The 15006-nt window shown below is 50.5% G+C and overlaps 1 protein-coding gene across 8 annotated transcripts in view; it reads left to right on the top strand.

Annotated features, from left to right (window-relative positions):
* Positions 1 to 15006, top strand: part of LOC142497909 (sialic acid-binding Ig-like lectin 16) — a 242733-nt gene that overhangs the window by 181123 nt on the left and 46604 nt on the right. For all 8 annotated transcript variants that reach the window (XR_012802350.1, XM_075606330.1, XM_075606331.1 and 5 more), the window contains one exon: positions 8443 to 8706. Coding sequence is in view for 7 of the 8 variants with exons in the window: in XM_075606330.1 (XP_075462445.1) it covers positions 8443 to 8706 (264 nt within the window). In the remaining variant the exon portion in view is untranslated. The remainder of the gene's footprint in view (positions 1 to 8442; positions 8707 to 15006) is intronic.

The following is a 15006-nucleotide window of genomic DNA, read 5'->3' as shown; positions in this document are numbered from 1 at the left end:
CAGAGGACAATGTCAACTCCTTAAAAATAACCCGTATGCAGTTTTGCTTATATGATATTTTCAGCAATTAATGATGGAGCAGATAAGAAAGCCACATATATGAGATATATGGCTATATCATTGCCAATTTTCCATACTTCAAATTCTCATCTAACTTCAGGGGTGGCAGAATTCAATACGGCATAGTTTGTCAATTAACGATTGCTTCATTAGAACACCCCGCATGCAGGCAGCAGAAGCAGTTTTTGGTCACTGCTCCCGTCTTTTGTGGGTATGTTTGATCATGGCAACTTAAAAAGGAGAAAAAATGGGACCAAGAGATGGAATAGTCGTAGTTCCCGAGTGTCCAATATACCACCACTGTTTTCCCAGTCGGAATACCTGCCATACCAATACTGCTGCCATTACGTTCCAACCGGCACTGAAAACCCCATACCCCTCAACCTGATTATACCTGTATGGCTCGGTCTGGCTACCTGTCCCAATATAATCCGCAGGAGGTATCAAACAGCTCTGTTAACTTGCTTCCCGAGTACATGATCGACTTGAGTGGGTACGCGCAGTACACCCCTGACATTGGGTCATCTCCACCCGGTTGGCAAGGTTTATAATGAAAGTAAATAAAAAGTACTTTTGTATTAAATGTCATTCCCAGTGACACGCATACGGTTCGGTATGCGTGCCATAGCCCATTCTCGCATTTGCACTTTGATGGGCATTCACGCATGCGTCCAACAGTACCTGTATACTTAAAGCATCATCGCCTCTTTTTTTCAGAAATGAAAGTGTCAAATCGACAGCCAGAAGATGATGTTGATGGAAGTCGAAAACCACTATATATTTTAAACTTCCATTTTTTTACTTTTTATATTACCAGCCAGCTTTACTATTCTAACAATGTGATATTCATATTCCTGGTTCTTAAGCTTTACGGTACTTTCCAAATGCTTGTGTAGCACCTGTTCCCCCCTGCCATGGAAGATCTGGCCACTATATGGATGTTTCCCCGGTGCTGTCGCTCACCTGCTTGGTTCAGGAGGTCTGAGTTGCTCCGCGGTTGGTGTTTGGGAGCAGCAACAGGGCAGACTTTTTCCATCTCTCACAGTGCAGCGCCTCCATCCCAGGAGGACCCTGCTGAAAGCAGTATGGTCCCCACAGGCAATACTCCTTCCCAATAATCACACATCATAGTTGGTCCAACTGCAGGTTTATTGCATAGCAGCATGGCATATCTCAGTCCCTGGAGTAGGCCCCAGGGGCTTGGGGCCCCGAGGGCCCATCCAAATCTCCTTTACCCTCTTGTAGGGAAAAGGGTATCACACTGTACCATAACCTCTCTCAATTTGGTCAACTTTTATACCTGGAGGGAAAGGATTGTAACCCCGCCCATAACAGGGCATGTCCAGGTACTGACGGGCATCCCACCATATACATGTGACCCAGTCAGTACCCTCCCCAGGTATGACACTCCAACTGCCAGTTTAGGCCTGACCCTGGATATGGCAACATAGTACCTATCCAGGCTGCAACTGCAAGCTAGGCCCTGCGCAGGAGTTTAACCCCAACACTGCCTGTTCCTATCAGGACTTATAGTGTTGAGGCCAGTAGAAGGCTATAGCCAGGGGCACTTGGCTACATCCTCCCACTGGTGAAAATTCTCCTCACGACCCCGCATGAGGAGCATAATTATGCAATATCAATAATATCAATATCAATAATTGTGCTGGCCGACAGAATTATAAAACACATGGAATACAATACATTACAATACAATGGCGTCATAACTGGTTCCTTTTAACCAAGAGAAACTTTCGCCCTTACCTTACTTCCGAAACTTACCGTTCCTGCTGTAAATACCTCCCGACTCAATATGCAGTATCTCCCTTCACAAATTGCAGTACCGCCCCTGCTGTATCAATAGTAGTGATCAGGGTCGGGCTTCCGGACAAGTTTACCCTCCTTATCAGGCATGGTCACTGAGTAGCTACTATGCTGGTGCACAATTTCTGCAGCTTGTTCGGGGGTGTATTCCCCTTCTTCCCACCAATGATCTACCTGGTTGTACGAATATAAATCAAGTTTTCCCCATATGAGGCACGTACCCCTGAAACATACTGTAGGATCCCACCAGTCTAACCCTTCACCTCCAACCACAGGCTGACACATTACAGTACTCAAAACCAGACACTGGAGATCCATGGACATCCTGGGGGATGGTGGCGGACGTGACAGGGGTCTATGCTCCCCGGTTAACCCAAGGACCTACAACCAGGGCACTGGGGCATCAACAGGGGGTTTAACAGGGGGTTGGACCGGCACCACAATATCCTGGGTCCCTTCTTTTAAAAGGAAGGAAGAAGAAAGTCCCAGTGTCCCCATAACCTTAGGGCGGTCTCGGCCGATAGCCACCAGCGGCAGAACAGCATCCTCCCTACATGGTAGTGTGTAGTCGACATCAGAGCTTGTTCCATTTTCTTTCTAAAAGATTCAGATTAATTTTGTAGTTCCCTTCTTAGAGCCTCCACCTCTTCCCGGTGTTTGCTCTGAGTTTGCAACCATGCCTCCATCATATTTTGGAGCTCTTCAGATTTTGTTGCCATGCTCGCTGCGGCTTGCATTTTCCACACTTCTTTCTCCAGGGTTAACTGATTGTTGGGGATTGAGCAGCCTCTTTGCTCCACCAGCTCTTGCTCCAGTTTATGTACCTTCTTGTGCTCCCTCTCATACAGTCACCTGGCCCCTAAGCTTCTCCAGAGTGGCTCTGGTGATGCTCAGCGTGGCCTTCAGCTCCTTATGCTGCTCTGCGAGGACATACTGGGTACTCATACGCTACTGTAGCATTTGTTATGTCCCATAGAACTCGCTGCTTCGCCTCTGCATTCGCCTGTTTCTCCTTGGCCTCCTGTAGATGCGTACGCAGGCTGTCACGAGAGACCAGGTTATTTACACCTTTTTACCGGGATCATTCATTGAGCAAAACAAGGTAATGAAATAAATTGTCATTTATCCGGTATAAATTCGCTTACACACAATGATATACAAAATACAGACAAAAAGACACACTTACTTTGGGACTGGGGTCAAAAACTAAACTTTCTAGGTGCAGGGAACTATATGGGAGTGTTTTACTCTGACTGGGACTTAGCCCAGAATCTCCTGGAACCCAAATCGACATAAAATTCCATACGCCACCGCTACGTTCTCTTCTGAGAACTTGGTCCCTCCTGACCACGAATTAGTCCAAATCTCCTGGATCCCAAATCGGCATAAAATCCCAGCCATGTCCGCTACGATCATTTCTGAGAACTTGGCCCCAAAAAGCTGGACTTAGACTCTGACGGGCAGGCTTTTCAGGCTTGAAATCGAAGCCGGTTGCTCTGCTATTCACACAGAACTTACTTTGAAAAGCCTGTCCGCGTTCTTACTACCGGAGACCATGAATCTGAATGGCTCATCGATTCTTATAGTATTCTGAGTTTCATTCACATCAGAGCTAGAAAAGCCGGGTCAGCAGGAAATCTAAAATAGCCAAAAGACATGCGCAAGCCTTCCACCTCTCTCCCTGGCTATCTCAATGCCACCCGCTGAGTAGGCTCCACCAGGTCTGGCAGAATAAGTAGCATTCCAGAGGAATGCGATTGATCTCCGGACCTGATACTCCGCCTTTCTCCGCTGACCAAATGCTATTCACACATCTGGGCATCCTCTGGCTGCTTAGAACTCCGATGTCCAGCAGACTTACCAGCGCCTTTGGGTTAGCTCAGGCAGCCTGTTTGGACATCGGTTCCGAATGTAAAAAGCATATTACATTATTAAAGTATATTTTACTACACTTCTGAGTCTTGGGGAACAGGGGACAGAAATGGAAAAATTTAGTTTTATTCCTATATACCTTATTCCCCACACACTTTCTCTTGGACTCAGTGTGGACTCTGAGGGCCCCCTCAACCTTTTATACGGTTGGGGCACTCACAAACCCCATACTGGTTGTGGGTCACCATGGCACTAGCTGGGTTACCCACCTTAACCTAAGGATTCTCTCATCCACAGGAATACATGTGTTATCCCTGTGCCTCATTCTTCTTTCTGGGCTGTGCTGAAGCAGGGTACTCTAGTGGTGAGTCGCGTTTTCAATGGGAGGTATTGCCGGGACAATGTGCCTACATGTATCCAAGAATCAGGCATGATTCCCGGGTACATTTATAGGGGAACCGACAACTCTGGACCCCAACCTCCTAGGCACATTCTGTTAACGGTTCCCCTGCAACACCCCCCTTAAAACTCATCCCCTGGCAATCCCTGCTCGCTGGCACAGCCGGAAAGGCAAAAACACAAAAAATACTTTTATTACATAAAGTATAACAGAATGGTACATTGTTCCTGGGCCCAAGAGCTAACTCTCTTGGACCCTTATACACGGATTAGGGGTAACCTAAACGGGCTTGACATTTATTTGAGAGCCTGGTTACTGCCTCCCGCCACACTGGCTCTGCAGTATACAGTATGCTCTGCTTGAGAGACTTCCAGCTCTATGATGAGATTGTGAACATCTTTCTGGGACATTTCATAGTACTGTTTCCAGACAGCACACGTTTTGTCCGACTTGCTCGGCTTTCTGTCCATGGCGGTCACAGTAGCCTTTGTCGTCTCGAGGTCAGTCATGTGAAACCCCTTCCTTCAGGTTTCTGTTCTCTATTTTTACTGTCTCTGTATCACTCAGGACCTTCTGATAGACATTCTTCACTGAACCCAGCTGTTTTCTCCAAAGCTGCATACTTACGAAAAGCTGAGTAGACACTTCTGTGTCTCGGTATTAGCTTCTCGCCCCTTGTCTAATTGTTTCAGGAGGTTATTATAATTATACCTGGGAGATGGGAGTGCAGGAGTACACATTTTGCTTGGTTAAAGGATTCACCTTTCCTTTGCTCCTCCTTTTTGATTGCTGTGATTCCCGTGACGACTATGCCAGTTGCTCTTGGTGGCAGCACATCTTGGCTCCTTTCTTTCCTCCATTTTCCTGACCACGTGGGATCAAACATTTCTGGAACTTCTGCTACAACTGGAAAAACTCTTTTCTTTACCTTAGAAATGTCCAGGTTATCAGTGGAACTGAAAGTATGCGTTTTGGGGTGGCCTGGATCCTTACACCACACACATAGCTGGTACTGCTCAGTTTCCAGGGCCACATAGGGATGCCCTTTCCAGATGGGGAATTGTTTCACCTGGTTACGTACATTGCAAAACAAACAGTTCCAGTCGGTCATTTAAAAAAAAAAAAACATTTTCACCCTTATCAGTAATTTAAGTAATTGTCAGTAATTTTTTTTATTTGTTTTTCGGCCTGGGTTCATGGCCTTAACGCATTTCCATCTACTGACCCCTAGAGGAGTAGCATCCCATATCTACCATCACCTGTGGCAGGATGGTCTCATGGTGGAGTCAGTAAGAGTCCCAACAATGGGTTAGGCTGTGACTGCAGTGGTTTATTATCCACAAAACAACAAAAGAATTGGCATTCTGTCCCTTTAAGGAAAACAAAATAATAAAATAAAACCCTACTCCACTTGGGAGAATAACTACACAGTAGGTCCCTAGCTATCCACCTGGGTAGCTACAGTGGCCTACTTCCAGATAAATCTATACTATGCAAATGTCAAATGAAAATATGAAGTCCTTATCTGCCAGTTGCTTTGGAATGCCTCCCAGGGTCTCCAAGTAATCCGCTCAGCAAGTCACTCTCTTGCGGCAGCTCTCTGCCTGCCTTATAAACCCCTGTTCATTCAGGAGGTCTGATTAATCAGCTGGTGGTCCAGCTACATATGCAGCGACCGTTATCCGACCATTTCTCTTACTAGTCTCAGTGACGTCTGCTATATGCCATGCAGCATTCACTACATCATCGTCCCGTGAAGTCTGCCAATCACACCTTTGTTTACCGTAGGTGATTACCTGGGTTCTGATTTGTGTTGTTGCAGTTGTGCACGTTTCCACCAGATGGCAAAACTGAATCTCTTTGCATAGACTATACAGTGGATAGTCGGTAGTCAATGTGCAGGTGTTTAAAAAACCCCAGATAAAAACAGTGCCCATTACAGTGATCCATTGTTAATTGACCTTGGTCACTGAAGACGTTTTCAAATGTATGCGTTTTACATTAAAATATCAAAACAGAATGTTGTGGACATTATTTTACATTGCTGTGCAATTGCTGAATGGACATACACTGAACAGCATGTCAAGTCCTTATAATATACCCAACTGCAGTTATGCATATTTAATATTTTCTGCAATTAATGCTGGAACGAATCAGAAGGCGACATTAGCAGAGCTATATGGCTATATCATTGACAAATATGATTTCTTCAAATTTTTACTGAACCATTGTGGATGGAAAAATTCGAGAAGACAAACTTTAATGATTGCTTTATTCGCACAGCCCCTCCGGGAAGAACCAGAGGTTGTTGGTCAGTGCTCCCAGATTTTGCCGGTATGTTTGATTATGGTGACTTTAAAAGGAGAAATGTCAGGTTTAATCCATGTAAGATTTGTACTTCCTGAGCATGCAATGTGCCACCACCGGGTTACCAATACTATTGCAATAACGGGCCGACCGTCACTGAAAATCTGGTGAACCTCAATCCTTGCTACCTGGCCCTCTCTGATTACCAGCTTCAGCAGGCACCTGTCAGTTTTCATGCCTACTACATGAGTGACCCCAGCTGCTACACACAATACACCCCTGACATGGGTCATCTCTACCCGGTTGGCAAGGTTTATAATGAAGGTAAATATAGTGTACTATACAGTAGTAACTTTAATTCCCAATGACACGCATACATTACTACTGTATACAGTATCTATATGCCTGCCATAGCACGTCAATGCTTGTACGCATGCACATAGAGCGTGAATTGACGCATGGGCACTACCTGTATACGGTACTTAAAGCATAATTATTATTTTTTCAGAAATGAAAGTTTGAAACCGACCGTTAAAAGATGATAAGGATGATGTTTGATGGAGCTCTAAAATCGCTATTTTTTTAAACTTTGCCTTTGTTAATTTTATACAGTATTACCAGCTTCACGATTTAAAAAATGTTTGACACTTTTGTTTTGGACAACACATAATGTACTAGATCTGATCGATACATTTATGTCATAACCTGAAATAAAATTTCACACCAAAATGTTTCATGCTTTTATTCCACTTCCTGGTTAATGAGGTGTATAAAAAATAATGGGACACTGAACTTGTCAAAAAAACATGTTTTTATTTAATTATTTGATTTTTTTTGGTTTTCTATTCTACATACTGTACTGTATACTAAATTTATGAACCTTCAGTATACAGAAATACAGAAAGATTATACACAGACAGGGTCTCGGGCAGTGAAAACTTGAATTCACTTTGCAAACAGTTTTTTTTTTTTTTTATCCTTCCCATTCATCCTTGCAGTAAGTATACAAAGATAGATAGTTGACAACAAGACTTCACTTCACAACATGCTTATTAGCTGCAAGTTAAGTACTGCACAGTTTTAATTCCATGGGACTTCGCTGAGTCACCTCACTGCCAATAGGACATTGAAGTCCAAAAAAAAAAAAAGTAATCATTTTTTTCTCTCGAGGAGAGAATAATTCTGGGGTTTAAACAAAACCTTATGTGATGCATAGATTTCATATTTAAACAAATTTTACATGTTTTAAATCACCACCTTTTTATTTCTCAATTATGTTGCGTATTGCAGTATACTTAGACATAGCATAGGCTATTTATGCCGGGTAAGAAACCCCGGGAAAAAAAATGTAATAATGTTATTTTTTAACTTTTATTCAATACCAATATTCCCAAACATTGGTAGGCTTGGTCTGCTATTTATACTGTTTACAGAAATATTCCACACACACACGGTCTCTGGCAGGGATACAGTAACTTCTGTTAATTTATCAAACTGTTGTAACTGTTTTTTTATAATCCTTCATGCTCATCCGTGCAGTACACCAAGAGAGAGCAATTGAGTTGCACCTCCCACAAAGCCCAGCTGAAGGCATGCTACTCGCTATCAACATCTCCCCCAGGCCATAGGAAATTCACACAGAAAGACACAGAAAGTTTCATGCTTTGGCTATTGGCTGAGAAATTTCATTTCCTAGCTCCACACGCATGAACATGGCACACTAGTCCTGCATTGAGAATTAGTGTAAAAAGCCTTCACTGCCAATTGAAGTTAGAAAAAAAAAAAAAGGAATAATTGATTTTTTCTCGAGAAGGGGAGAATAATTGTGGGGTTTAAACAAAACCTGTAGTACTATATACATAAAGTACCAATGTCAATTATATTTTTAGAACCTCAAGTGCTATGTTAATATGTTACTAAGAATCTCTTTCACTTTAACATTTCTCCTCACATTCTGTGATGTGTTATTTCTATCCCAACAGAAACATTACAGAGGATGGGAATGGACACATTTCTGAGTGTCTTGGAAGGCTCCTCTGTGTCTCTGCTCTGCTCCTGTGACAGTGTCCCACCCGCCAAACTACAGTGGATGAAAGGAAATGAAAACATTACAAATGCGCAACTGGTCGGGAATAAACTGCAATTGAATGTGATAAATGGGTCAGTGAAGCGTCTGGAAGAATTCAGGTGTCAGGCAGAGAATCCATATGGAACCTCGAACAGCTCCATTACTATCATTATACAAAGTGAGTTACAGACCAATATAGCACATCTGCTCAAAATTATTACTCTGCTGTACTTTCTAATATTTTAGTACTTCCATTAAAAACATCTCAATTGTTATCCTCAAACCCGAGAAGCAGCACAACCTGTTATATCGAATTACCCAAACACACGTCATTCATTATCAAAGTCTTCCAGCTACAGAACTTGTGTAATTATGCTAAAGGAAATGTATGGACTATAAAAAATCTTTTTTTTAATTTTTTTTGTATTATTATTATTATTATAAACCTGTGGCTGTTTTTGCATCAGTTTTGTAGCTGGAAGACTTTAGTATGTTCTGTTGCTAAACCTATTCCCTTGTGTGCATACAGTGCCATTTATTATTTCAGTCCTGGATCCCTATCCCAACACACTCTTACTGCATAGGGAGAGGTCAGGCTGTAAATGAGAACAGGGGGGCTGAAGGTAGCACTCCTACCAAATTGATAACAAAACCACACCCAAACCTATAAAATACAGGTGGTGCTCCCCAGAGTACACAATATAGAACTAGAAAGGAAAGCAAATCTTAAGAGATAAGATTCACAGAAACTCCATAGTGGGGCACTCAGGGTGGATAAAGAAAATACAAAATGTATTAAATATGCAATCAAAGGTATGACAAACCAGACAAAAGTGATAAAAAATTGGGTACACAGGGTACAGTAACCTCACAGTTAAACCTCACAGAAAATCCTTAAGGTCCCGGAGGGGTCAATGTAAAACCTCTCCTTAAAACTGGGATGTCTGTCAAACCGGTAAAAATTGAGGAAAGGGTACACCTCAGATCAGGGAAGATGTAAATACATATGTTAGAATGTTAGCAAAACCAATGCACGTATGCTACGTAGTAAACCCTGGTGGAAAGTAACAATTGCAGATGGATACAAATGGCAATACATGTGGTATCATATACTGGGAAGGAGTAGTGTATGCTACTGAAAAGAACGTAGCCCTAATGAGCAGTAATGAACAGAGGTGGATACATGGAAGCAAGTATCAAGAAATGTATATAGTCCCGTGCTATTACAGCCCACTCTTAACCCTTTCCGGTCCAATGTCGGAATATTTTGCCACTTGCGGTCCAATGTCGGATCGGCAGGAGGGGGGAAGATGTGGAGGGAGGAGGGAGGAGGGGGGAAGATGTGGAGGGAGGAGGGAGGAGGGGGGAAGATGTGGAGGGAGGAGGGAGGAGGGGGGAAGATGTGGAGGGAGGAGGGAGGAGGGGGGAAGATGTGGAGGGAGGAGGGAGGAGGGGGGAAGATGTGGAGGGAGGAGGGAGGAGGGGGGAAGATGTGGAGGGAGGAGGGAGGAGGGGGGAAGATGTGGAGGGAGGAGGGAGGAGGGGGGAAGATGTGGAGGGAGGGAGGAGGAGGGAGGAGGGGGGAAGATGTGGAGGGAGGAGGGAGGAGGGGGGAAGATGTGGAGGGAGGAGGGAGGAGGGGGGAAGATGTGGAGGGAGGAGGGAGGAGGGGGGGAGATGTGGAGGGAGGAGGGAGGAGGGGGGAAGATGTGGAGGGAGGAGGGAGGAGGGGGGAAGATGTGGAGGGAGGAGGGAGGAGGGGGGAAGATGTGGAGGGAGGAGGGAGGAGGGGGGAAGATGTGGAGGGAGGAGGGAGGAGGGGGGAAGATGTGGAGGGAGGAGGGGGGAAGATGTGGAGGGAGGAGGGGGGAAGATGTGGAGGGAGGAGGGGGGAAGATGTGGAGGGAGGAGGGGGGAATATGTGGAGGGAGGAGGGGGGAAGATGTGGAGGGAGGAGGGGGGAAGATGTGGAGGGAGGAGAGGGAGGAGGGGGGAAGATGTGGAGGGAGGAGGGGGGAAGATGTGGAGGGAGGAGGGGGGAAGATGTGGAGGGAGGAGGGGGGAAGATGTGGAGGGAGGAGGGGGGAAGATGTGGAGGGAGGAGGGGGGAAGATGTGGAGGGAGAAGGGGGGAAGATGTGGAGGGAGAAGGGGGAAGATGTGGAGGGAGGAGGGAGAAGGGGGGAAGATGTGGAGGGAGGAAAGAGGAGGGGGGAAGATGTGGAGGGAGGAGGGAGGAGGAGGGAAGATGTGGAGGGAGGAGGGGGGAAGATGTGGAGGGAGGAGGGAGGAGGGGGGAAGATGTGGAGGGAGGAGGGAGGAGGGGGGAAGATGTGGAGGGAGGAGGGAGGAGGGGGGAAGATGTGGAGGGAGGAGGGAGGAGGGGGGAAGATGTGGAGGGAGGAGGGAGGAGGGGGGAAGATGTGGAGGGAGGAGGGAGGAGGGGGGAAGATGTGGAGGGAGGAGGGAGGAGGGGGGAAGATGTGGAGGGAGGAGGGAGGAGGGGGGAAGATGTGGAGGGAGGAGGGAGGAGGGGGGAAGATGTGGAGGGAGGAGGGAGGAGGGGGGAAGATGTGGAGGGAGGAGGGAGGAGGGGGGGAGATGTGGAGGGAGGAGGGAGGAGGGGGGAAGATGTGGAGGGAGGAGGGAGGAGGGGGGAAGATGTGGAGGGAGGAGGGAGGAGGGGGGAAGATGTGGAGGGAGGAGGGAGGAGGGGGGAAGATGTGGAGGGAGGAGGGAGGAGGGGGGAAGATGTGGAGGGAGGAGGGGGGAAGATGTGGAGGGAGGAGGGGGGAAGATGTGGAGGGAGGAGGGGGGAAGATGTGGAGGGAGGAGGGGGGAATATGTGGAGGGAGGAGGGGGGAAGATGTGGAGGGAGGAGGGGGGAAGATGTGGAGGGAGGAGAGGGAGGAGGGGGGAAGATGTGGAGGGAGGAGGGGGGAAGATGTGGAGGGAGGAGGGGGGAAGATGTGGAGGGAGGAGGGGGGAAGATGTGGAGGGAGGAGGGGGGAAGATGTGGAGGGAGGAGGGGGGAAGATGTGGAGGGAGAAGGGGGGAAGATGTGGAGGGAGAAGGGGGAAGATGTGGAGGGAGGAGGGAGAAGGGGGGAAGATGTGGAGGGAGGAAAGAGGAGGGGGGAAGATGTGGAGGGAGGAGGGAGGAGGAGGGAAGATGTGGAGGGAGGAGGGGGGAAGATGTGGAGGGAGGAGGAGGGAAGATGTGGAGGGAGGAGGGGGAAGATGTGGAAGGAGGAGGGGGGAAGATGAGGAGGGAGGAGGGGGGGAAGATGTGGAGGGAGGAGGGAGGAGGGGGGAAGATGTGGAGGGAGGAGGGAGGAGGGGGAAAATGTGGAGGGAGGAGGGGGGAAGATGTGGAGGGAGGAGGGGGGAAGATGTGGAAGGAGGAGGGGGGAAGATGTGGAGGGAGGAGGGGGGAAGATGTGGAGGGAGGAGGGGGGAAGATGTGGAGGGAGGAGAGGGAAGATGTGGAGGGAGGAGGGAGGAGGGGGGAAGATGTGGAGGGAGGAGGGAGGGGGGGAAGATGTGGAGGGAGGAGGGGGGAAGATGTGGAGGGAGGAGGGGGGAAGATGTGGAGGGAGGAGGGGGAAAGATGGAGGAGGGAAGATGTGGAGGGAGGAGGGGGGAAGATGTGGAAGGAGGAGGGAGGAGGGGGGAAGATGAGGAGGGAGGAGGGGGGAAGATGTGGAGGGAGGAGGGGGGAAGATGTGGAGGGAGGAGGGGGGAAGATGTGGAGGGAGGAGGGGGAAAGATGTGGAGGGAGGAGGGTGAAAGATGTGGAGGGAGGAGGGGGAAGATGTGGAGGGAGGAGGGGGGAAGATGTGGAGGGAGGAGGGGGGAAGATGTGGTGGGAGGAGGGGGGAAAGATGTGGAGGGAGGAGGGAGGAGGGGGGAAATATGTGGAGGGAGGAGGGGGGAAGATGTGGAGGGAGGAGGGGGGAAGATGTGGAGGGAGGAGGGGGGAAGATGTGGAGGGAGGAGGGAGGAGGGGGGAAGATGTGGAGGGAGGAGGGGGGGAAGATGTGGAGGGAGGAGGGGGGAAGATGTGGAGGGAGGAGGGGGGAAGATGTGGAGGGAGGAGGGAGGAGGGGGGAAGATGTGGAGGGAGGAGGGGGGGAAGATGTGGAGGGAGGAGGGGGGAAGATGTGGAGGGAGGAGGGGGGGAAGATTTGGAGGGAGGAGGGGGGAAGATGTGGAGGGAGGAGGGGGGAAGATGTGGAGGGAGGAGGGGGGAAGATGTGGAGGGAGGAGGGAGGAGGGGGGAAGATGTGGAGGGAGGAGGGGGAAGAAGTGGAGGGAGGAGGGAGGAGGGGGGAAGATGTGGAGGGAGGAGGGAGGAGGGGGGAAGATGTGGAGGGAGGAGGGGGGAAGATGTGGAGGGAGGAGGGAGGAGGGGGGAAGATGTGGAGGGAGGAGGGGGGAAGATGTGGAGGGAGGAAGGAGGAGGGGGGAAGATGTGGAGGGAGGAGGGAGGAGGGGGGAAGATGTGGAGGGAGGAGGGAGGAGGGGGGAAGATGTGGAGGGAGGAGGGAGGAGGGGGAAGATGTGGAGGGAGGAGGGGGGAAGATGTGGAGGGAGGAGGGAGGAGGGGGGAAGATGTGGAGGGAGGAGGGGGGGGAAGATGTGGAGGGAGGAGGGGGGAAGATGTGGAGGGAGGAGGGGGGAAGATTTGGAGGGAGGAGGGGGGAAGATGTGGAGGGAGGAGGGGGGAAGATGTGGAGGGAGGAGGGGGGAAGATGTGGAGGGAGGAGGGAGGAGGGGGAAGATGTGGAGGGAGGAGGGGGAAGAAGTGGAGGGAGGAGGGAGGAGGGGGAAGATGTGGAGGGAGGAGGGAGGAGGGGGAAGATGTGGAGGGAGGAGGGGGGAAGATGTGGAGGGAGGAGGAGGAGGGGGGAAGATGTGGAGGGAGGAGGGAGGAGGGGGGAAGATGTGGAGGGAGGAGGGGGGAAGATGTGGAGGGAGGAAGGAGGAGGGGGGAAGATGTGGAGGGAGGAGGGAGGAGGGGGGAAGATGTGGAGGGAGGAGGGAGGAGGGGGGAAGATGTGGAGGAGGAGGGAGGAGGGGGGAAGATGTGGAGGGAGGAGGGAGGAGGGGGGAAGATGTGGAGGGAGGAGGAGGAGGGGGGAAGATGTGGAGGGAGGGAGGAGGGGGGAAGATGTGGAGGGAGGAGGGAGGAGGGGGGAAGATGTGGAGGGAGGAGGGAGGAGGGGGGAGATGTGGAGGGAGGAGGGAGGAGGGGGGAAGATGTGGAGGGAGGAGGGAGGAGGGGGGAAGATGTGGAGGGAGGAGGGAGGAGGGGGGAAGATGTGGAGGGAGGAGGGAGGAGGGGGGAAGATGTGGAGGGAGGAGGGGGGAAGATGTGGAGGGAGGAGGGGGGGAAGATGTGGAGGGAGGAGGGGGGAATATGTGGAGGGAGGAGGGGGGAAGATGTGGAGGGAGGAGGGGGGAAGATGTGGAGGGAGGAGAGGGAGGAGGGGGGAAGATGTGGAGGGAGGAGGGGGGAAGATGTGGAGGGAGGAGGGGGGGGAAGATGTGGAGGGAGGAGGGGGGAAGATGTGGAGGGAGGAGGGGGGAAGATGTGGAGGGAGGAGGGGGGAAGATGTGGAGGGAGGAGGGGGAAGATGTGGAGGGAGGAGGGAGAGGGGGGAAGATGTGGAGGGAGGAAGAGGAGGGGGAAGATGTGGAGGAGAGGGAGGAGGAGGGAAGATGTGGAGGGAGGAGGGGGGAAGATGTGGAGGGAGGAGGGGGGAAGATGTGGAGGGAGGAGGGGGAAGATGTGGAGGGAGGAGGGGGGAAGATGTGGAGGGAGAAGGGGGGAAGATGTGGAGGGAGGAGGGGGAAATGTGGAGGGAGGAGGGGGAAGATGTGGAGGGAGGAGGGGGGAAGATGTGGAGGGAGGAGGGGGGAAGATGTGGAGGGAGGAGGAGGGGAAGATGTGGAGGAGGAGGAGGAGGGGGAAGATGTGGAGGGAGGAGGGGGGAAGATGTGGAGGGAGGAGGGGGGAAGATGTGGAGGGAGGAGGGGGGAAGATGTGGAGGGAGGAGGGGGGAAGATGTGGAGGGAGGAGGGGGGAAGATGTGGAGGGAGGAGGGGGAAGATGTGGAGGGAGGAGGGAGGAGGGGGAAGATGTGGAGGGAGGAGGAGGAGGGGGAAGATGTGGAGGAGAGGGAGGAGGGGAAGATGTGGAGGGAGGAGGGGGAGATGTGGAGGGAGGAGGGGGGAAGATGTGGAGGGAGGAGGGGGGGAAGATGTGGAGGGGAGGAGGGGGAAGATGTGGAGGAGGGAGGAGGGGGAAGATGTGGAGGGAGGAGGGGGGGAAGATGTGGAGGGAGGAGGGGAGGAGGAGGGAAGAGTGGGAGGGAGGAGGGGGAAGATGTGGAGGGAGGAGGGGGGAAGATGTGGAGGGAGGAGGGGAGGAGGGGGGAAGATGTGGAGGGAGGATGGTGGGGGAGGGAGGTGGGG

Source organism: Ascaphus truei, chromosome 6 (genome assembly GCF_040206685.1).
Source record: "Ascaphus truei isolate aAscTru1 chromosome 6, aAscTru1.hap1, whole genome shotgun sequence".
Taxonomy (NCBI): Eukaryota; Metazoa; Chordata; class Amphibia; order Anura; family Ascaphidae; genus Ascaphus; species Ascaphus truei.
This window is presented reverse-complemented; position numbering and strand designations above follow the sequence as displayed.